Source organism: Scomber japonicus, chromosome 2, assembly GCF_027409825.1.
Source record: "Scomber japonicus isolate fScoJap1 chromosome 2, fScoJap1.pri, whole genome shotgun sequence".
NCBI lineage: Eukaryota > Metazoa > Chordata > Actinopteri > Scombriformes > Scombridae > Scomber > Scomber japonicus.
In genome coordinates this window covers 5,533,777-5,558,096 of record NC_070579.1, presented here as the reverse complement: position 1 = coordinate 5,558,096, position 24,320 = coordinate 5,533,777, and the positions used below count along the sequence as shown (strand labels likewise).

At 41.1% G+C, this 24,320-nt stretch overlaps 1 protein-coding gene across 1 annotated transcript; it reads right to left on the bottom strand.

Annotated features, from left to right (window-relative positions):
• Positions 1-801: 801 nt before the first annotated feature.
• On the bottom strand, positions 802-13,541 carry mrpl45 (mitochondrial ribosomal protein L45). The gene is made up of 8 exons (XM_053330975.1): positions 13,471-13,541; positions 11,927-12,122; positions 10,880-10,997; positions 10,605-10,703; positions 8,943-8,991; positions 8,701-8,850; positions 5,226-5,399; positions 802-1,320 (listed from the first exon to the last, which is right to left on the bottom strand). Exons 1-8 carry the CDS (start codon positions 13,531-13,533, stop codon positions 1,222-1,224), a joined length of 948 nt encoding a protein of 315 aa, XP_053186950.1. The 5' UTR covers positions 13,534-13,541; the 3' UTR covers positions 802-1,221.
• Between the last annotated feature and the right edge of the window lie 10,779 nt (positions 13,542-24,320).

The following is a 24,320-nucleotide window of genomic DNA, read 5'->3' as shown; positions in this document are numbered from 1 at the left end:
ACTTCTTTTTCTTAAGGTTTACTCAAAATGTCAAGTTTCTCAAATACATCAGCACATGTTCGAGTAGAATTTAGGTTTTGTGTAGGCATGCACGAACGATTTGACATCATCACAAAGAGGAAGTAAGCAGCTAACTTTGCAAACTAAGCGTCTGAGGTGGTTACCCTGAGCTTTGACTTGAAGGCAGTAGTTTTACATAAGTTCACCTGAAGTTTTGGAACTGTAACCATGTTTAATACAGACATCCAAAATCATACCAAATCACAAAAAGCATGTTATGTCTCCTTTAACAAGCCTATATTTCACACTCTGAGAAGGAAACAAAGGTCAGAATCATTACTATTATTCAACATTGAAATGCAAATAATTGTAACCTTTTAAAAGCAGTATTTGGTGGATAAAACTCACAATGTTAACAGTAGTCTGTATCGATGTAATGAACATCTTCATGCCAGCAATTGTGTCTCAAATGGCGGCAATCATCAGCATCATTCAGTCCCAAACAGCCACAGTGACTCAAAGTTTCTTTTTATGTCATTGTTAAACCAATGCGCCAGGGTTTTTTTTTGTTTTTTTTTTGTCAATGGAGTGACCTAGTTCTGTGAGCATTGTTGCATGTTTGTGTGTTTTTGAATGAGCGTGCTGTAATTTGTTGTCACGTAAGAAGAAGAAGAAAAAAAAAAAAGGTGTTGTAATCCATTCCTTGATTTGCAGAGAGAAAAACTGTTTTGTATGTATCTTCTATGACAGATTATTCTGATAAAAGAAAAAGAAAAAATCCACTGAAACCTACTGGTGTGAAGCAAAGCAGATGGGACACTTTATTTTTGTATTTTCCCCCCTGAGGGCAACATGCAGTATATTCATCACAGAAATAAACCGTACAATTTCTGGAAGTCTGTTTATTATTATTTTCTTTACATGTACACATTAAGTTACTCTCATAGAATAAAAAAAAAAAAGTCTTGAAGAGAATTGTTGTAATCCAGACTGTTGTGTGGTGGTTTGTTCATCCTGAAAATTCACCTGCTGCTTTAACATTGTGAACAGCCAACAGCATTTTCCAAAAAGAACAAAAAGCCTCCAGAGGAAGCCTGGTCTACTGCCAAAGTCGACTAACTAACCAACCAGCCGCTGCCAAAATTTTAAACAGCATTTGGCCCGTGACTGCTGTTAATGTCCAACAGTGGTTTGAAGCAAGGAGCAGTGCCCCCCGGTGGTCTATTTATGCCACTGCACCGCCTCTGGTTTGGGAACTTCATAGTTAAGGGCCTCAAACTCTTCTCCTGGTTTCAGATCTGGACCAGGAATCATAATAGTCTGAAAGAGAAAGAGGTCAAACTTTAGAAAGATCAATTAATATATTTCTCAAGTGATAAATAAATACTCTCTTATCCACACATAATGCAACAGTACATTATGTTACCAGTGGACTTTGACTTGAGACCTCTAACAGTCAGGAGCTCAAACACTGAAGCAGGGTTGTCTTGCTGTAATCATTCCTTCTGTTCATACTGAACATTAGAAAATCCCTTTACAGTCCTCACTTTGATTGAAAATGCCTTAAACCCTCCTGTTGTCCTCGAGTCAAGGGAGGAAGGGAGAAGGAAAGGAGGGAGGGAGGAAGAAGGAAGGAAAGGAGGGAGGGAGGAAGGAAGGAAGGAAAGCAAGGGAGGAAGGACGGAGGAAAGAAGGAAGGAAGGAAGGTAGGAGGGAGGGAGAAAGGAAAAGAGGAAGGAAGGAAAGAAGGGAGGAAAGGAAAGAAGAAGGGAGGAAGGAAGGTAGGTAGGAAAGAAGGAAGGGAGGGAGGGAGGAACGAAGGAAAGCAAGGGAGGAAGGACGGAGGAAGCAAGGTAGGAGGAAGGAAAGAAGGAAGGTAGAAGGGAGGGAGAAAGGAAAAGAGGAAGGAAGGAAAGAAGGAGGGAGGAAGGAAGGTAGGTAGGAAAGAAGGAAGGAAGGAAAGGAAGGGAGGAAGGAAGGAACAGTCAAAACAGACGGGGTTAATTTGACCCAGGAGGACGACACAAAGGTTAAAAGTCTCTGATCAGCTTCTATTGAGCTTCATCAGTGTGAGTTAGTCATATCAAGTGATATCTGACACATTTACAGTCTTTTTAGCATCATATCTCCTCTTAGTGTTTCCTGTTGAGCTGTGGTGGAAGTATAGGAACAAAAAGACTTTGCTACTAAAAACACTGTAACGTTGAAACATAGAAGATGAAGATTTGACTCATTTGGACGCTGAAGCTTCGTATTAGCTTCAGATTAAACTTTTTAACTCCATCACTTCCATTGTAAATATTATGAAGGGATCTTCTAATGGTCACTATGAACAGGAGGAATTATTACAGCAAGAAAAAACAGGTTTCAATGTTCATTTGAGCTCCTGACTGTTGATTTAAGATACTTGAGAAATTGTGAATCTGCCCTTTAGCTGCTGAAGAAAAACCTCCTTTATTCCCTTTCCTGTTTTATATCCCCGTGGACAGTTTCACAGATTATATTAGAATAAGGAAGTATTTGCTATTTAATTTGGTTGGTTTCAATTTTTATAAACAAAGTTGAAAAACCCTGTACACACACACACACACACACACACACACACACACACACACACACACACACACACACACACACACACACACACACACACACACACACACACACACACACACACACACACACACACACACACACACACACACACACACACACACACACACACAGCTGATTGAACTATGATTGTGTAAAATCTGTTTTTAATGTTGTGTCACAGCTGGCGAAACTGCTCTGCCTTCATTTGTCAGTTGGCTTGACAGATTTCAACTGACAGGCGGCGAAGACTAAAATAAATAACCACAGTTAGTCAAAGACGAGGTTTGGTGAAGCTAATTTAGGATATCTGCAGCATATGCATGTACAAACTGCCACTGTTGATTTTAAAATGGTACAAATAAACATCATCCATGTTTCTAACAGCTGGAGATAAACACCATTTAAGATTCGTCTTGAGACTTAAAGCATTACGGTATGATTAATTAAAGAATCCATTTAACTTGGGTCTCTTGCTGTGAATAAAAGATGGTGAGAAACTTTCTTCTGTCTTGTTTAACAGTATCATAAATGAACTATGAGACTCAAGAGGTTTCCTTTAGAGCTGCAACTCACTTATTTCCATTATTGATAAATCTGCTTATCTTATCAATAAAATGTCAGAAAACTGTGAAACAAGTCAGTTATAATGTCTTCAAATGTCTAAAATCCAAAGATATTTAGTTTATTGTCTTTCTATGTGTGACACAGAAAAGCTTAAAATCCCCACGTTACAAACTGATTTTAAAATGATCACAACAGTTTGCAATGAATTAACCGATTAAGCTTCAACAATTAGCCCCTTGCAGCTCTGGTCTCCAGCACAGACCTCGTCCATACTTTCTATGTTCCTCTAACAGACACTTTTGCAGAACCTCTGCTGGCGTCTGTCAGGCTGCGTCTGTCAGGATCATTGGAGACAGCGTGGAGGCTGAGTCACAGATTTAAGGTGATTATGTTCCACGTTTTGCACCGATGTGTGTAATGCAAGTCATCTTCTATTCTGGTCTTGCCAACAGAATGTCATTACAGCGAAAGGACTGGCACAGACGCTTCACACAACCTCTCAGGAATTCACCCCGGTCTGTGTTTACCCACCGATACGAGTGTCAGATGCTGCTCGTATCACAATAGACTTCAGGAAACAGATCACCGGATGATCCAAATCAGAGAGGCTGCAGCTCCTCTCGGCTTCACTGAGCTTTATAGTTGAGTTTCAGCCCTTTGTTTAACTGTCTGGCTGCAACTTTACTGTTTTGGTTGACTCTCAGCTGTCTCATAGAGTCAGTTTCAGAAAAAAAGCTGTAAAAAAAGAGCCACTGTGCTCGACCTGCTCTGCACCAAGTCTGACCAGCTGCTGCTTAAAGTGGTCACAATTATCAGATTGATTTCTGAAAGTTTCCAATTCCAACGTCTGAAAGGTGTTTTGTTGGAGTTTCCAAAGCTGTTTTTAACCATCTGAAGAACATTTCTCATGGTTAACTCTCCTGAGTCAAGGAAGGAAGGAAAGGAGGAAGAAGGAAGGAAGGGAGGAAGGAAAGGAGGGAGGAAAGGAAAGAAAGGAGGGAGGAAAGGAAAGAAAGGAGGGAGGAAGGAAGGAAGGGAGGAAAGGAAAGAAGGAAGGAGGGAGGGCGAGAGAAAGGAAAAGAGGAAGGGAGGAAAGAAGGAAGGTAATGAGGAGGAAAGAAGGAGGGAAGGAGGAAGGAAGGAAGGAAGGAAGGAACAGTCAAAACAGACGGGGTCAATTTGACCCAGGAGGACGACACAAAGGTTTCCTTCACTCCTGAATCCTGCAGTTTTTAGTGTTTGATGAACCTACCTAGGATTATCAGAGCTTTATAGCTGAGTTTCAGTTCAATGTTTAACTGTCCAGCTGAAACTGTTTTTGTTCACTCACATTTTTAGATAAAAAGCTGTAAAAAAGCCTGTGACTGTACACCAGAGTCCTGCTCAGCACCAAACAGCCAACAGACACAGTTAGCTGTAGACTAGCAGGTGATCATAGTTTAGCATTTAGCAGCTAAAGAGCCAGATATTTCCCAAGCAACTGTATTTTATAGAGGTATGGATTAAACTTTATGGTCATTTTGGGGAAGCTGAAGTTTGTGGCTCTGTTATACTGAGAGGTGATTCTACTACCTTCAGTCATTCATACAGAAAGGTTTGGACAAAATATCAGAAACAGTTTCAATAAAAATGTAACATTATGACCTTCATGAAGTTGGGATTTATTGCACGGCTGTTGTATAAAATGGAGGTGGACTGATTGTGGAGGTTAAACAGTACAAAACGACGAGGAGCTCAATGACGGGAGGATTATTTGGGAGATATTTATAAGACTGCTTTATGAGAAGAAGTAAAAGCCGTATAGAAAAGAACATATAAAAGCATATGTAACAGCAAAGCATATAAAAAATAATTTATGGAAAAAATAATAAAACAATATTGAAAAGCTTGAAACACTAAACGTATTTCAGCGACCCCGTTCCCATGGTCATTAAAGTGAAGTATGGACTGTCTGCTTAATAAAGGTTTTTTAATTTCCCTCTGACAGATAGAGTGTCTTGGACCTCTGCCTTTTTTTTCTTACTAAAAAGATAAATGTTGTCAGTCGGTGTGGAGTGGAGGGTCACCTTAATAATCGGGTCCTTGGCTGGAGCCCAGGACGGCACTATTTTCCCGTGTAACCTCCAGCGGCCGTACGGGTTGATGAGGTGTCGCTCGATGACCAGATACTCCAACACGTCCTTCGGCTGATCCTCGCTGCCCAGCATCAGCCTGCCGAAGCGGTCATAGATGGCCAGAGTCTGCAGGGGAAGAAGACATTTTAAAGAAAGGTTAATTGATGCATCCAAATCCTAAATCTAGCCTTGGATTCTAATCTCAAGCTAAGGGAAGAGTTGCCCATTGGGGTGGGTGGGCGATGTGGACAAAAATCAAATATCACAATATTTTAGACCAAATACCTCGATATCGATATTGTAAAGATGACTGTCGATACTTTCACAAAATATTTACCCAATGAAACAATGAAAAGTGGGTAAAAGGTCAGCTAGAACAGTCTAGAAAATTATATATTTTACTGTAATGCAACATTTAAAACCACGATATTACGATATATAAAATCTAAGACGATATCTAGTCTTATATCACGATATTGATATAATTTCAATATATTGGCCAGCCCTAGTTGCCCAGTACTTTTATTATAGTGCAGATAAAGAAAGTCTTGACTGGGTTATAATAAGTTGGGCCACATTTTTTTTGTATTAGTCTAATATCCCAATTAATATCGAATACTGTAAAGATGACTGTCGATACTTTCACAGAAAATTTACCCAATAAAACAATGACAAAGTGGGTAAAAGGTACATAACAGAACAGCTAGAGCAGTCTGGTAAGTTCAGAAAATTAGATATTCTACTGTAATGCAGCTTTAAAACCAGGAAAAGACGACTCTGATGACATATCACGATATTAATACAGCTGAGTAAGAAACAGCAAGCACTTTATTCAGCTGTTTCTTACTCAGCTGTATTAAGTATTGTATTTTATTTCCCCTCTGGTCATTTGTCGCCCGCTCTGATGTTGTTGTGTGGGAGCGAATGTTGTTGATTACTGTCTGTTTATGCGAGGTTGGGCTCGTAGAAACTGAATTGCTCCTCTGGGATAAATAAAGCTGAATCTGAATCTGAATTACGATATCCAAAATCTAAGACGATATCTAGTCTCATATCATGATATCGATATAATTTCAATATATTGCCCAGCCATAGTTGCCCAGTACTTTTCTTACAGTGCAGATAAAAATGGTCTTGACTGGGTTATAATAAGTTGGGCTACTTTTTGTATTAGCCAATTAATCAGTCCGTATCCAAGTAGGTTAAGGGCATTACTTAGTGTGTTATCCCCCTTGGTGCGGTTTGTTAGGGCAGGTGTGAAAGACCAAAGCAACCAGACCAAAACCTTATTGAGGAGGTAGTCTCAGTCTGGTTAGAAACAAAATCAGATCCGACCCAACTGCAGGAAACATTTTGCATTGCGGGCTAAACCAGCTTCCTGTAGCTTGCTCTGCTGTGCATTATGTGAGAGGGACCCAATTGTGAGTGTGTGTTCGTGAGTGTGTGAGAGAGTGAACCCCCCTCCCACCACCACACAAACATAATATTCACATTTTTATTCATAATGTTGATATTAAAGTTAGATCCATGAAACCTTAACATTATAACTTGATGAGTGTAGGCTCCTAACTAACTTCTGAGTTTTACAGTAGCTTATAAACTTGTGGAGTCAATTATACCGATACGATAAACATGTAACTTCAACAAAGTTCATAGAATTGGGACTTCTGGCAAGGATTGGATATATGACGGCGCTCTTGTCGGCCATCTTTACTGCAGCAAGGTACTTTTGCATTATGTTGCCTATTCCTCGACTGAAAAGGTCGACTAAAGGGCTGCACGTCTTCGCATAACGTGAAGCAACACATTGTTTGAGAGACATTGCCGTGAAGTAGGCCTGTCATGATAACTACTTTTGTTGGACGATATATTGTCTCAGAAATAATCGAGATAAATGATATTATTGTCATTTGAAGATCATTTCATACCACTGATATAAAGATGATATAATAGGATAATAATGGGGGGGGGGGGGTTGGAGACTGAGCTCTGACTGCCATTATGTTTCGAGATAGAGTTATTTAGGGCGGCTGTGGGCAGGAGGTAGAGCGGTCGTCCTCCAATTGGAAGATTGGTGGTTCGATTCTCGGCTCCTCCAGTCCACATGTCGATATGTCCTTGGGCAAGACACTTAACCCCAAATTGCTCCCGTTGCTGCGACAATGGTGTATGAATGTGGATGAATGGTTAGATCCCCCTGATGGCAGGTTGGCACCCTGCGTGGTAGCCCCTGCCATCAGTGTATGAATGTGTGTGAAAGGGTGAATGACATGTCATGTAAAGCGCTTTGAGTGGTCGCACAGACTAGAAAGGCGCTATATAAGTACAGTCCATTTACCTTTAATTCTTCTGCAGTCTCCACTCAGGACGAGCACAGTGAGGAATGGAGGACACTACTCACTTATGGGTCTTAGCTACTAATGTGCCAATACTGAGGTCAAAGGTCATGTCCATGTATCATATGATAAGTCCATATATAGACATGATGACGTTACTATCTGCCATCTTGACCAGGACTCCCTGACAGAAGAGTAGTTGTATCTTAATAAGACGTTTCTGGTTAAAATAAAGGATGAATAAAAAAACTAATCATCATCATAAAGAGCAGAAGTTCAATATTTAAGCAAAGTTATTTTATAAAGCTGTATTAATTATATCAAGAGTGTTGTTCTTGATAAACACAGAAGAATAGAAACTAATAGCGATGGATGTTTGCTAATTTGGTTAATTGGATGTGATTTTAAATGTGCTTAAGCTCAAAACTGGACTTTAGTCTGAGCAGCACATTATTAAGAACTACTGGAAACACACAAAGACCATCTCTCTTTTGACTGTTCCTTCCTCCCTCTTTCTTAAATTTTTCCTTCGTTCTTCCCTTCCTTCCCTCTTTCTTTGCTCCCTCCTCCTTCCATACTTCTTTCTTTCTCCCTTCCTCCTGTCCTTCCTTCCTCCTTTCCTTAGTTCCCTTCTTTCTCTCCTTACTTCTTTCCTTCCTTCCTCATTCCTGCCTTCCTTCCTTCCTTCCCTCCTTTCTCTCCTTATTCCTTTCCTTCCTCCCTCCCTGCCTTCCTTCCTTCCTTCCTTCCTCATTCCTTCCCTTCTCCCTGTCTTCCTACCTTCCTTCCTTCTCTCCTTACTCCTTTCCTTCCTTCTCTCCTTACTCCTTTCCTTCCTTCTCTCCTTACTCCTTTCCTTCCTTCTCTCCTTACTCCTTTCCTTCCTTCTCCCCTTACTCCTTTCCTTCCTCCCTGCCTGCCTTCCTTCCTTTCTTTCTTCCTTCCTTCTTACTTCTTTCCGTCCTTCCTCCCTCTCTCCCTCCCTCCCTCCCTCCCTGCCTTCCTGTCTTCCTTCCTTGACCTGAGCACAACAGGAGGGTTAAAGAAATAATCCTGCTGCTGTCTTCAGTCCATTACCCCCTGAGTCGTACCTGTTTGGAGTGCATGCGGACCGTCACCTGACCATACAGGTTGCCCTTGGAGATCATGTCGGGGCAGCGGGCGTGGACCACCTTGGGCACCTCCAGAGACTCCACGAACCTCCAGCGGATCGACTTGTAGCGGTTTCCTCTCGTCATCTCCTAAAGCGCAGACAGACGGAGGGATGATGGGAGTCGTATTCAAACACCAACAACCAGTAAAGTAAGGAGAGGGCGATTAAGGATGAACTTACAGGATAACACCTCTCCGTCACCAAGGAGTGAAGTCTCTCCTTGTTGAACCTGAAAAAACAAACAGTGGATTAATATTTAAACGCTATGTAAACTTAACTTCCTGTTTTTCTTATGCTGTTGTTTTAACTCATGGGTGTCAAACTCATTTTCATTCAAGGGCCACATACTGCCCAATTTAATCTCATGTGGGCCGGATCATTAAAAAGATGGAAGGAAAGAAGGAAGAAAGGAAGGAAAGAAGAAGGGAAAGAAGGAAAGAGAGGCAAAACGAAGGAGGGAAGACAGACAATGAAGGACGGACAGACAGATGGAAGGAAGGAAAGAAGGAAGGACAGATGGAAGGACAGAAGGAAGGAAGGGAGGAAGGAAGAAATGAAGAAAGGACAGGAGGAAGGAAGGTTGGAAGGACAGAAGGAAGGAAGGAAGGAAGGAACAAAAAAAAGGAAAAAAGAAAGGTAGGGAGGAAAAAAGGAAGGAAGAAAGGACAGATGTAAGGAAGGAAAGTGGGCCGGATTGCTCCCCTCAGCGGGCCGGATCTGGCCCACGGGCCGCATGTTTGACACCCCTGTTCTAACTGAATGTGATGCAAGACAGCGGATGCCCTGTGTCTATTAACTTCCTGTCACTGGTGTTGGAAGCGTCATGGATGAAGAACAGCTGATTCATTTAGTTAAAATAAGGAGTTAAAAATCTCTTTTAAAACAAAATTTCAGTTAACTTTTGTGTCGTCCTCCCGGGTCAAATTGACCCTGTCTGTTTTGACTGTTCCTTCTTTCCTCCCTCCCTCCCTCCTTCCTTTCCTTCTGTCCTTCCTTCCTTCTTTCTTTCTTTCCTCCCCCCTACCATCCTCCCTTCCTTCCTTCCTTCTTTCCTCCCCCCCTCCTTCCTTCCTCCCTTTCCTCCTTCTCTCTTTCTTTCCTCCCCCCTACCATCCTCCCTTCCTTCCTTCTTTCCTCCCTCACTCCTTCCATCCTCCCTTCCTTTCCTTCCTTCCTTCTTTCCTCCCTCCCTTCCTTGCTTCCTCCGTTCTCCCTTCCTTCTTTCTTTCTCCCTTCCTTCTTTCTTTCTCCCTTCCTTCCTCCCTCCTTTCTTTCCTCCTTTCCTTCCTTCTTCCTCACCAACAGGAGGGTTAACTAACTTATTTTTAGCTAGTTTTAGTCTTATTTGTAGTTAACTATAATAACCTTGGTTAGGACTCGTTATTACTGTTATTTCAGTACATGCTACATCACATGACGCTGCTAAATGTGAATCACGTGCAGCTAAAAGCAAGTCTCACCTACAAAATAATCCCCCATTGAAAATCTTTTATTTGGGAAAGAAAAGCACTTAATTTCAAAGTTCCTTAAATATCGACACACTAGTTAATTACACAACTAAAGACAATGTACTGTCTTCATGTCTAAAGGATTGATTTTACTCCAAGTTGAGTTTTGCCCTTTTCACCTTATTAACTAACATTTAGAAAATCAATTTGTGACTTTTGTGAATCACTGCAGAACTGTCCTCGCTCACATCAGGATGCATACTGACTGATCTGCTTCTTCACAGCAGAGTCTCTATCTGTCACTTCTATTAGAAATGTCTCACTGTGATAAACAGAGAGAGAGAGAGCGGCTGTCAGCTGGCTGAGTGTAGTGTCAGACTCTTTGTTTTCTTACTGTGTCAGAGCATGGTGAGCCTCGATGAAGATCTCTTGAGCTCTCTCTGCAAAATCCTTTGTTACGAACTCAGAGTCGTGCTCTTTGATTTTACGAATCCTGAAAAGACAACAACAAAAAACATTCAGCTTGTTACACATTTGAGGTGAAACAGCTGATATAGGAAGAGTCTTTTTTCCCTCCACACCACACGACTCAACTCCTTTCTGCAGAATCCAGATGTTTGATAAGAAGAAAACAGGAACAATGAAATGATGGAGGAGAAACAGTCTTACGCTAGCTGTGTGGTGGCGCTCTGTCGTATCTGTTCAGTCCGTTGTTTCAATCCCTCTTTAGACAGAGTGGAAAGACGAGCGTCGCCCTCTGGAGGGATGTAGGCGTCAAAGATTCCCGCTGGTGGAGACAGAAGACACAACCGATCAATAAATGTATACTTAAGGAGAGGAATCAGTCTCAATGATGGTGATAAATGCATCTCATGAACTAAAAATATGCTCTGCTGACTGGGAAGAGCACGAACACTAACGTCTGAACTTCCTGTAAGCCCTCTGCTAACTTATCAGACTTAATGGATCAAATTCTGATTGATTGGTCGTTTTAAAGCTGCAACAGTAGCACAGAGTAGACTACAGCGGAGCCTCTGATGTTAATGTGTGTCAATGGTGTTTTTGTAATTACTCTCGCTGCCACAAGGGGGAGACAAAAGTCCCGCACTACAGCTTTAGAAGAGTAGTAGTTTCCTGATTTAATCATAGACTGTATAAAAGAAATGGACTTAACATCCGTGACGTCACCCATCGGTTTGTGGACTGCTGCTCGGAAGCCAGTAGTTTCGAATCTAGGCAGCGCCATCTTGAGAATTTCAGGTGCATGTTGGGAAAAATAAAAACACGGATTCTACTTATATGGGCATGAGGCGGGGCCATGGGCGGAGCGGGGAGGTTGCTATGGTTGCGAGGGCTGGATCTCGAGGACATTGGTCAATCAACCTGTCAATCAGGACGTAGCCACGCCCTAATGCATACCCTGCTTTATCATCACATATAAAATCAGGGAGGCCAAAATGTCCCAAATGAACATCATACTGCATTGAAGAAGGCTTTAAACTAGCGATTGAGACCATAAACACATTTTGAAAACGTTTACTGAGGTTAGAAATCAAGTGAGAAGTTGGTGAATTCTCCATTGACTTGTATAGAGACGGTCGCCCCCTGGTGGCCTTTTGATAGAATGCAGCTCTAAGTTACTTCCTGGTTGGCTTCATTTCAGAGGACCGGACTCCCCGCCTGGGTGTAACACAACAACTAAATGATCAGTATTACCAGTGCAGGAGATGTTGATGGGCCTCTCGATATACTGCTGTCTGAAAGCGATGCCTGCAGTCTTGGCCTTGGCCTCCAAGTCGCCCTTCCTTTTGTCCTTCAACCCCACTGACGGAGGGATGAAGTATCGCTTCTTGGTCCGGACCGGCAGGAAAAGTGGGACGGGATGCCGCAAATCCACCGGCGTCTCCGCATTCTGAGAAGAGGAGGACGAAATATAAACATTTTACCATCATTATATATAATCTATAACCTCACCACTAGATGTCACTAACGCCTACACACTGCACCTTTAATATATACAACCTTTAGGTCAAAGACTTTCTTCAGGTATCATGAACAGGAGGAATGATTGCAGCAAAGGAAAACCTCTTTCAGTGTTCATATGGAAGTTTAGTGTCTCCTGATTTTGACTTCTTGTGAGTATTTTCCATAGACTGTATATAAAAAATGGTATTTTGGTATGAAAGGTATTTTCTAGGGATGGACGAAATGGACAAAATCAAGTATCACAACATTTTTAACCAAATACCTCGATGCAACAATATTGTAGAGATGACTCTTGAAGCTCTGGCAAAATATTTACACAATGAATTGTTTGATAAACAATCATCAGTTCTGTGTGTATAACGACAAAGTGGGTAAAAGGTGAATAACAGTACAGCTAGAACAGTGTGGTAAGTTCAGAAAATGACACTTTACTGTAATGCAGCATTTAAAACTAGGAAAAGAAACACTGATGACATATCATGATATCACGATATTGCTCATTGTGACGCTCTTCCAAACATTTAATCCTGGTATATACGTGCTTTATGTTCTCCTGACAGTCATTTAACCCTTTCATACTGTTCAGGGTCAGATTTTAACTATTTTGGATCACCCCTCGTTACAGTGCATGACATAACCCTTTCTCTCTCTGTCTCTCTCTCTCTTGTTGTTTCCTGTCGGCTTCTCTGCCACCAAATGTCCAATAAACATAATTTAAGAGCTGCAAAAACATACTACCTACATTTCTTTTAGCCAGACTTCCCCACAGTGTACAAAAATGGGAACAAAATGCATCTTTTTTTTTTAATGCTTGTGCAGCTGATACACATTTATATATATGTAAATGTGCAAGTTTGACCTAAATGGTCCACAAATCAGCATTGAAACATGTTGTTATATTCAATATATTCTATTAAAGGTTCACCTGGATCATAAAATAGTGACTGTGTGAATGTTTTTGAGTCTCTCCATATGGTTAATCAAACATGTATTAATGACTGATGGGGAGTTTATGAATGTGAATGAGTGTAGCGACTAATTATGAACAGTATGTAAGAGTTAAAGGATCATTTCTCTCTTCTCCTGACAGTTATTTAAAGGATAGTTTCTCTCTCCAGGTATTTGAAGGACAGTCTCTCTCTCCTGCTAGCAGAAGCTAACACTGATTCTCGCTCCAGACTCTTTTCATCTTTCATTACATGCAAAACAAACGAGCTGCTTCTTCTGCACGTGACACGTTTCATACATTAAAGTGTCATTAAATGTCTCAGTACCTTCAAACTGCTGCCGGCGGCTCGATGAAGGGCCACCAGGGTCTTCCTCATGTGCATCGCCATCTTGAAGCTTCCTCCTCCTTCCTCTGCTCGGTGTTTATTAGAGGAAACCAGCTTTAAAGGAGCATACCGCCTCCTGCTGTACGGGAGGGTGTACAGTAACAACATGAACTCAATACTGACTGATCCATATAACATTTACAATAAATAGCTATATTATATTTATATAACCAGTGTGAGGTATGGTCTGATCTTTGCACTTTCAGTCAGAGGGATAGAGAGAGACAGACAGAGAGAGAGAGAGAGAGAGAGAGAGAGAGAGAGAGAGAGAGAGAGAGAGAGAGAGAGAGAGAGATTTCATTGTTCACTACATGGATTAACACACAGCAGCCCACTACATGCAACAACTGCATCATGTAGAAACAATTATTTACAATACTGAAACATGAAGTCAACAATTATGAGAGAGGGAGAGATTACACTGGATATAACTTGACCTAAGATTAACACACACAACAGCCAATAATTAGGCACAATTAGGTCATATCAAGTACACTGTGACAAGAAATATTTTATTTTTTGCTCATTTGAAATATGAAAGTATGACGGCACATACCACATGAAGTGAGACAGAGAGAGAGAGAGAGAGAGAGAGAGAGAGAGAGAGAGAGAGAAAGAGAGAGAGAGAGAGAGAAAGAGAGAAAGAGCGATTTCACTGTGCAATGCTCAGTCCAACTCATGCAACAGCCCACAATTAGGCTGTATGAAGTACAGTCCAGTACAGTATCAGGGCCATATATGTTATAAACTAAATAATAAAATACTGACCTGGAAATGTGTGTGGAGGATAGGGGGGGGGGGTAATATTTTGAGAAAAAAGTCAGAATTTGTCATATTAAAGTAGTACTAGCAAGAAAAAATGGGACATTCTCCAAAATTATAAATTTCCAAATTTGCAAAAAAAAGGTTGGATATCTCCGACATTATCAAGTCAAAAGGCCAAGCAGTCACATAGCCTCACATGGCTTGTCGTGCGTTATGCTGCCTATTAGATCTGATCTAACTGTACTTTTCAGTTGGGTTTAGCAATAAGGGTAATACACTTGTGTAACTAAAGTTTATTCTGGATATTAAACCTGTGACGTTTGAATATTTGCTGTTTTGATGCTCCACTCCTTTTATCTAATCTACCATCCATCCCTCCAGGCTTAATGTCTTTACACTGAACCTCCTACGACCAACCTTTACCTGCAGTTACAAGTCTCACGTTTATCTGACCAAAAATAAAACTCTCATTGTATCATTCAATGAAAACAGGAACAAAAGTCAGCAAACCCTTACTATCAGCAACCAGTGCATGACAGTGGTGGAAGGTTCCTCATGTTCACCTATAATTGTGAGGTTCTTGTGCTAATTACAGTTTTACTAGAGGTGTGTTATTAAATTGCAAACTGAATATAAAGCAGAGAACGTGCACTCAGTTTGGTAAAGTTGGTAAATGCACTGACTACAAGTGATTTCCCTTATCCAGTACATATGGAAAGTATTCATACCTCTTCACTTCCCCCACATTGTGTTATGTTACAGCCTTATTCCAAAATGGATTAAATCCCTTTTTTTTCTCATCAATCTACACACACAACCCCATAATGACAAAGCCAAAAAGGTTTTTTAGAAATTCTTGCAAATTTATTAAAAATAAAAAACTGAAATATCGCATGTACATAAGTATTCACACCCTTTGCTAGGTGCTTCCTGTTTCCACTGATCAACCTTGAGATGTTTCTACAACTTGATTGGAGTCCACCTGCAGTAAATGAAATTGATTGGACATGATTTGGAAAGGCACACACCTGTCTATATAAGGTCCCACTGTTGACAGTCAGAGCAGAAACCATGAAGTCAAAGGAATTGTCTGTAGACCTCTGAGACAGGTTTGTATCGAGGCACAGATCTGGGGAAGGGTACAAACAATGTCTGCAGCATTGAAGGTCCTGAAGAGCACAGTGATCTCCATCATTTGTAAAAGGAAGAAGTTTGGAAGCAGCAGGACTCTTCTAGAGCCGGCCACCAAACTAAGCCATCGGGGGAGAAGGGCCTCGGTTAGGGAGGAGACCAAGAACCTGATGGTCACTCTGACAGAGCTCCAGCGTTCCTCTGTGGAGATGGGAGAACCTTCTAGATTCTAGAAGAACAACTATCTCTGTAGCTCTCCACCAATCAGGCCTTTATGGTAGAGCGGCCAGACAGAGGCCTCTACTCAGTAAAAGGCTCATGACAGACCGCTTTGAGTTTGCCAGAAGGCACCTAAAGGACTCTCAGACTATGAGAAACAAGATTCTCTGTTCTGATGAAACCAAGATTGAACTCTTTGGCCTGAATGCCAATTGTCACATCTAGAGGAAACCAGGCACCTCTGATCAGCTGGCTAATAGCTTCCCTACGGTGAAGCATGGTGGTGGAGCATCATGCAGGAACTGGGAGACTAGTCCGGATCGAGGGAAAGATGAATGGAGCAAAGCACAGAGATCCTTGATGAAAACCTCAGACTGGGGCGAAGGTTTACTTTCCAACAGGACAACGACCCTCAGCACACAGCCAAGACAACGAAGGAGCGGCTTCGGGACAAGTCTGTGAATGTCCTTGAGTGGTCCAGCCAGAGAACAGACCTGAACCTGATTGAACATCTCTGGAAAGACCTGAAAATATCTGTGCAGCGACGCTCCCCATCTAACCTGACAGAGCTGGAGAGGATCTGCAGAGAAGAATGGGAGAAATACCCCAAATACAGGAGTGCCAAGCTTGTAGCTTCATACCCAAGAAGACTTGAGGCTGTAGTCGCTGCCAAGGTGCCTCAACAAAGTGCTGAGTAAAGGGTGAATACTTATTTACATGCCATATTTCAGTTTTTTATTTTTAATTTGCAAACATTTCTAAGTCTTTTTTGCTTTGTCATTATGGGGTATTGTGTTTAGATTGAGAGAGAGAAAACAGGAATTTAATCAATTTTGGAATAAGGCTGTAACATAACAACATGTGGGGAAAGTGAAGAGGTGTGAATACTTTCTGGATACTTTCATGTCAGTATCCATGAAAATAACCTGGACTTAGATTTTTGGTGGGCTTAATGGGAACACTTCAAGCCATCATATATTAATAAACAACACATAGAGAAAACGAAATTGCGTTTGCTCTGGATCGCAACAGTGAATAATTCATATTTATAATATATTTATGGCCTTTAGGAAGCAACTGTTGCACATTCTGGCCGTCTTTGCTTTAATGGAGCGATATCTCTTACTAGAAGGCAGAAAATCAAACAGTCCATGAGCTGAAACGGGTGAAAACATCAGTTGGAAAATTAGAAAAGCTACATTATTTAGTGTTCACAGAAGAGTTTTAAAGAATTTTAGACAGTGAGCTGAGGGCAAAATTAGGGATCAGGGGACACTTTAACCAAATCAGGGAGAGCAGCTTAACCTCACATACTGTTCATTAGTCTCGACACCAATTCACATTCATAAACTCCCCATTAGTCATTAATACATGTTTAATTAAACTTATGGGAAAAAGAACATTCACGATCAGTATTTATTTTTATTGTTTGAATGGTGATTTTTGAATTTGTTGAATAAACACAGGTCAAAATCGCACATTTGTATATTCAGCTGCACAAAAAAAAAACAATGATGCATTCGATTTCCATTTTTTGTACATTGTGGGTCACATTAGGAAAAGTCTGACTTAAACAAATGTGTATAGGGTGTTTTTCAAGCTCTCGAACGTAAGAAATTAGCAGTATGTAAGGGTTAAATAGTGTAATTAGTCATCTGTAACCCAGGGGTGTCAAACTAATTTTAGTTAAAGGGCCACATACAGCAAAATTTGATGTCAAGTGGGCCGAATCAGTAAAACCATTCCATAATAACCTATAATAATATAAATATATATTATATCTACTGGAATAAATCATCTTTTCACTGTGAAAAATGAACAGTTTCAACAATATCATGTCTTTTTATTCAGATTATTTTGCACAGAAGCTGCTTGATGACATTCAGAGAGCAGAGAGAGTGTATTTATTAGGTTTTAAACCACTGATATCACACAATAACATGTCCTATTTGACCTAAAACATGAAAATATCATATCTTATGTATGTTATGTATGTACGTTTGAACTGAAAATTACAAGAACTTAATGACACCATAAAAAGAAATCCCCATAACTACTTATAAAACAATTTATAACATAACAATCTTATTAAAACTAGTGACTAGTAATTTAACAAAAAGCAAAAAAGAAAATAATATTGTAGCACCTATACAAAAACATAACATAATATAAAATTTTCAGGAAAAGTCATCAAATTTCAGAATTAAATACAGTTGTGGTGAAAAACTGGAAAGCTGTGAAATAATATTAATCCAATAATAAATTCAATTTCATTTCAAAACACAATTATTTATCATGCTGGATTTGTTGCCAGGAATAAATATGTCTACGCGTGACGTCCTGCACGTAGCGTCGCGACGCGGTGACGTGGAGCGTCCGTTGGGGTGTACGCAGGTTAAGTTGAGTTGTTTGGGCTCGAGCGGAGAGAAGCTGGCAGAGCGGAGAGGGTTACGGTCCTCACTCAGTCACCTCCTGCGGTCCGTTAGCACCACGGATACAATAACCCTTTATTTTTATTTAAACGGAGCTCTGTAATCGGTAACAACCAGGGCGAACCACACACTCACTCTCACACACATACACACACACGGAACCGTCTTCGTTATCGCAGCCCGCCGGCCACTAACACAGCAGCCATGCCCGAGAGGAGGCCCTTCGTCCGGCTACCGTCGGACGTTTACCCCGTTAACTACGGCTTGTGTCTGAAGCCCGACCTCATCGACTTCACCTTCGAGGGCAAGCTGGAGGCGGTGGTGGAGGTAAGCTTTGCACCGGACTACAGTCATTGTGTCAGTGCATGACTGAGGGGGGGGTGGGGGTGGGGGGGTGGGGGGGGTGGGGGAGGTGGAGAGGAAGGGGGGGTTGATGTTGTTATGTAATCCGACCAGCTAACGTCCACTAGCGGGCTAATAGTGGAGCTGATAGCGGGGGAAGGAAGGAGCTGCTCCGGCTGCTGCTGCTGCTGCTAGCAGTTGGTAGCTGCTAACAGAGCTAGCACACTACCTTCACAAGCCTGCTGACATGGCTCATAGTGGTCGAAAGGAAACGCTCATATGTAATAAATAGCACAATCAGATGTATGATTTAAGCGACTAGCCGCTCAGCTAATCGGAGCTAACTAGCACCACGGAGCTTGCAGACAGGCAGCAGGCAAGGCAAGACTTGCACTCTCATGTTAGCTTTTTTTTTAGCAGCTGTCTCTGCTAACAGCTCCTGGAAATGCGCTCAGGAGCAGTTTTGTTGTGTGTCACCAGCGTTAACTCATTGTGACACCAATGCAGAGAGGCTAGAGAAGGCTGTTCAGATGCGTTAAAATGAAGTTAAAGCAACGATAAAGCAATGTTAAGACACTCAGTTATGTGTAAAAATGCTACATGACTTAACTAAAAGTGCGTAAGTAAAAGCAGCAAATTGGGAGGTAGAGTTTAATGAAGTAAAAGCACCAATAAAGCAATGTTAAGACACTAAATCCATGTGTAAATATCCAGCTTGGCTTAACTAACAGTGTATAAGTGTAAACAGCACATTGGAGGTAGAGTATTCAAAGTTAAAGTAGTGAACTTTTATGGGGAAATTGATTTCACCACAACTCCCAGTACCTCCCACTTCACTGACTAGCACTGGGACTCAAACTATACATACAACCCTCACTCACATAGAAAAAAAGACTGATGCTGCACATTAACAGTATGCAGGAGTGTATTTACCTTTGCACACATGTGTTTATATATCAGATTTTCTGCACATTACACATTTACTTATTATCTATATGAGGGTTTATTCTGTATATAATCTCAGGGACTTCTGCATATTTGCACATTTATGTATATTGCAGATATATTTACACTAAAATCCAGTTTACTGTATGTAGTATTGACTTATGTTATGGTATTTTTGTCTTAATTGTTAATTCTTTTTTTGTCCATTGTATCTTATCTTATTTTATCTTATCTCTGTGTTTGACCCACCCTGTACACACACACACACACACACACACACACACACACACACACACACACACACACACACACACAGAGGATCAGTGGGCATCCGCAGTGCAGCGTCCGGGGACCAACTCCACTTCTTTTTAGCCAGTGGTTTGGTCAGGAGTATTAAAGGTGCAGTGTGTAGACTTTAGTGGACAGATGATTTTAATTAGTAGTTTAATAATCACCTGAAAATAAGAACGGTTGTGTTTGTGTTACCTTTGAGTGAGTTCTGTTTATCTACATAGAGAGCGGGTCCTCTTCCACAGAGCACGCCATGTTTCTACGGTAGCCCAGAATGGACAAACCAAACACTGACTCTAGAGAGGGGCTTTCATGTTTTACAGTATTCAGCTTGTTTCAGTCTGCGGCCTCATTTCTAGATGCAGTTAAATGTCACACACTGGTCCTTTAACCTTAAGTTAAATGATGAATCAGACCAAAAAGTACCAGATCACAGCACATAATATGTTCATAACCACAGCTTTAAAATACATGTATAATCCACTGGTGGAAGAAGTACTCCTTTTATTTTAGTAAAAGCACCGGTATAACAATGTATAAATACTCTATTACAAGGAAAAATCCCACAACAGTAAAAATACTGCAGTATTATGAGTGATGTAGTATGCAGTGTTACAGTAGAAGTAGTGGTTTGGTCCCTCTGACTGATATATTATATAGGGCTGGGTAAAAAAATAGATTTAATCAATTTTGGATCGATTTCATTTAAATTTTGCCGTATCGATTCATAGGGCATGAGATCGATTTTTCCTCTATCATACATAATGACATCATTAGATTATTAATAGTGAAGCATCAGTGTTAGAGCAGCATGTTACTGTTGTAGCTGCTGGAGGTGGAGCTAGTTTATACTACTTTATATACAGTTAGCTAGTTTACACTACTTTATATACAGTTAGCTAGTTTACACTACTTTATATACAGTTAGCTAGTTTATACTACTTTATATACAGTTAGCTAGTTTACACTACTTTATATACAGTTAGCTAGTTTTATACTACTTTATATACAGTTAGCTAGTTTATACTACTTTATATACAGTTAGCTCGTTTACTACTTTATATACAGTTAGCTAGTTTATACTACTTTATATACAGTTAGCTAGTTTATACTACTTTATATACAGTTAGCTAGTTTATACTACTTTATATACAGTTAGCTAGTTTATACTACTTTATATACAGTTAGCTAGTTTACGCTACTTTATATACAGTTAGCTAGTTTATACTACTTTATATACAGTTAGCTCGTTTACTACTTTATATACAGTTAGCTAGTTTATACTACTTTATATACAGTTAGCTAGTTTACTACTTTATATACAGTTAGCTAGTTTATACTACTTTATATACAGTTAGCTAGTTTACGCTAGTTTATAAACAGTTAGCTAGTTTAGTCCAGTGGTTCCCAACCTAGGGGTGGGGCCCCTCCAAAGGGTCAGCAGATAAATGTGAGGGCTGCTGAGATGATTAATGGGAGAGGAAAGGAGAAAAAACAAAGTTCTGATACACAAATGTGTTTTCAGTTTTTGGACTTTTTCTCTATTTTTTAGTTTTTGCTGAAATATTGGATCATTTAAACATGTATTGAAATGAAAGCATGTGAGAAGTTTAGAGGGAAAAATCAGTATTTGGTGGAGCTGTTAACAACTCATAGACTTTCACTGAGCGTTTTAACAATATTTAAGAGTCGTACTATTCCTATATTACGCTGCAAGTAACAATTATTTCCATTATCGATTACAATTATTTTCTCTATTAATTGAAAACATTAATAATAAGTGACATCATCGATCATATGTCTTTTCCAGGCAGACAAACAGTCAAATAAACCCCACATACAGTCAAGCCCGAAATTATTCATACCCCTGGCAAATTTTTGACTTTTTTTGACATGCCACTTTTTGTTCAAATGTCAAACATGACTGACAAATATTTTTTTTTCCACAATGATGCCTCTTGTACATTGTCTTATTGTCTTCTGGGAGACGCCCGTGTCATTTCCGGTCAAAGAAACAACTTAAAGTTAAATTTTGACTTAAAGTAGCTTTAAGTCAAAATTTGCCAGGGGTATGAATAATTTCGGGCTTGACTGTATATAACAGATTTACAGTAACGTAAAACCAAGATCAGCAGCAAATTCTCAAATTTAAGAACCTCAATCAAATTTTAGATATTTCTACTTGGACAATGACACCAAATATAGTTACGACATAACTCATTAGACATCTGAAATGTGACCTCAGAGTAAAGACGTCCGCTGGTTTCACCTTTTTTAACGATGTGTTGTATTTTAAAAGCTTGTTATATTATCCATTGTGTCAAACCTCACATGGAAAGGTTAAAAAAACTACATTGTTAAACACGCTGGTCCGACGCTGGTCTGACTCTGTGCTGCGGACCTGCTGTAAAACCCACAGCGACCTCTTTAACTTGCCTTCCTTCCTCCCTGCCTTCTTTCTTCCCTTCCTCTTTTCCTTTCTCCCTCTGTCTCTCTGTCTCTATGTCTCTCTCTCTGTCTCTCTGTCTCTATGTCTCTCTCTCTGTCTCTCTCTCTCTGTCTCTGTCTCTCTCTCTCTCTGTCTCTCTCTCTCTCTCCCCCCCTCTCTCACTCACTCACTCACTCACTCACTCACTCACTCACTCACTCACTCACTCACTCACTCACTCAAACGGAAAGTACAGTGTCGGTGTTATCTGTACTCTTCATGAACTCCGTCTCTCACCACTGTTTTTTATCAGCCGTCTGAATCACGGTGACATCATCAGATTAACTTCCTCACTTCCTGCTAGACGACGACGGACCGTTTCATTTGTTTGTTTTTGTCTTTTTCAACTGAACGTGTAAAACCCACAGCGACCTCTTTAACTCGCCTTCCTTCCTTCCTTTCCTTCCTCCCTGCCTTCTTTCTTCCCTTCCTCTTTTCCTTTCTCCCTCCCTCGTTCCTTATTTCTTCCGTCCTTCCTTCCTTTCCTTCCTTCCTTCGTCCCTTCCTCCCTCCTTCTCTCCTCCCTTCCTTCTTTCCTTCCTCCATCCCCCTTTCTTCTTCCTTCCTTCCTCCTTCTCCCCCCCTACCTTCCTTCCTTCCTGCTTTCCTCCGTCCTTCCTTCCTTTCCTTCCTCCCTGCCTTCTTTCTTCCCTTCCTCTTTTCCTTTCTCCCTCCCTCGTTCTTTATTTCCTCCGTCCTTCCTTCCTTCCTTCCTCCCTGCCTTCTTTCTTCCCTTCCTCTTTTCCTTTCTCCCTCCCTCGTTCCTTATTTCCTCCGTCCTTCCTTCCTTCCTTCCTCCCTGCCTTCTTTCTTCCCTTCCTCTTTTCCTTTCTCCCTCCCTCTTTCCTTATTTCCTCCGTCCTTCCTTCCTTCCATCTGTTCTTCCTCCCTCCCTTCCTCTGTCCTTCCTTTCCTCCCTTCCTCTGTCCTTCCTTTCCTCCCTTCCTCTGTCCTTCCTTTCCTCCCTTCCTCTGTCCTTCCTTTCCTTCCTTCCATCTGTTCTCCCTCCCTCCCTCCCTCCCTCCTTCTCTCCTCCCTTCCTTCTATCCTTCCTCCATCCCCCTTTCTTCTTCCTTCCTTCCTCATTCTTCCCCCCCACCTTCCTTCCTTCCTGCTTTCCTCTGTCCTTCCTTCCTTTCCTTCCTCCCTGCCTTCTTTCTTCCCTTCCTCTTTTCCTTTCTCCCTCCCTCTTTCCTTATTTCCTCCATCCTTCCTTCCTTCCATCTGTTCTTCCTCCCTCCCTTCCTCTGTCCTTCCTTTCCTCCCTCCCTCCCTGCCTCCCTCCCTCCCTCCTTCTCTCCTCCCTTCCTTCTATCCTTCCTCCATCCCCCTTTCTTCTTCCTTCCTTCCTCATTCTTCCCCCCTACCTTCCTTCCTTCCTGCTTTCCTCCGTCCTTCCTTCCTTTCCTTCCTCCCTGCCTTCTTTCTTCCCTTCCTCTTTTCCTTTCTCCCTCCCTCGTTCCTTATTTCCTCCGTCCTTCCTTCCTTTCCTTCCTTCCATCTGTTCTTCCTCCCTCCCTTCCTCTGTCCTTCCTTTCCTCCCTCCCTCCCTGCCTCCCTCCCTCCTTCCTTCTCTCCTCCCTTCCTTCTTTCCTTCCTCCATCCCCCTTTCTTCTTCCTTCCTTCCTTCTTTCTTCCCTTCCTCCCTCCCTCCTTCTCTTTCTCTTCCCCCCACCTTCCTTCCTTCCTGCTTTCCTCCGTCCTTCCTTCCTTCCTTCCTTCCTCCCTTCCTTTCAATGAGTGTCCTATAAAGGGTTAAATCACATTTTATTTGTGTCGATGAAACGGAGAGAAAACTAAACTTCTGCAGAGGTTTTATTGTTGTTCCATATCTTTATAGGCTGTATCACATAATAATAAATGATAAAATGAGTATTTAATATATTAATTTTATTTATTTGGCATATTATATTTTCTGCTAATGTAAACTCTGAGACCTTGGGGACGAGTCTTATTAAATGTGAAGTGACGTTACGATGGGTTTTATTAATCAGAGGTCAGCAGATGAAGTTCAGGAGCAAACGTTCACTCTTTTTTTTTTTTTTTGCTAAATCATGGTAACATCATGTCACACTCTCTGTCTCTGTCTCTCTCTCTCTCTCCCTGTCTCTGTCTCTGTCTCTCTGTCTCTCTGTCTCTCTGTCTCTCTGTCTCTCTCTCTCTCTCTCTCTCTGTCT

Excerpts from the sequence above, each read along its gene's own strand:
- mrpl45 (XM_053330975.1), bottom strand. The coding sequence starts at position 13,533 with ATGGCGATGCACATGAGGAAGACCCTGGTGGCCCTTCATCGAGCCGCC. Across the intron at positions 12,123-13,470 it reads CCGCCGGCAGCAGTTTGAAG|AATGCGGAGACGCCGGTGGA; the intron begins GTACTGAGACAT and ends TCCTCTTCTCAG. Across the intron at positions 8,992-10,604 it reads GCTCACCATGCTCTGACACA|GTTCAACAAGGAGAGACTTC; the intron begins GTAAGAAAACAA and ends TTGTTTTTTCAG.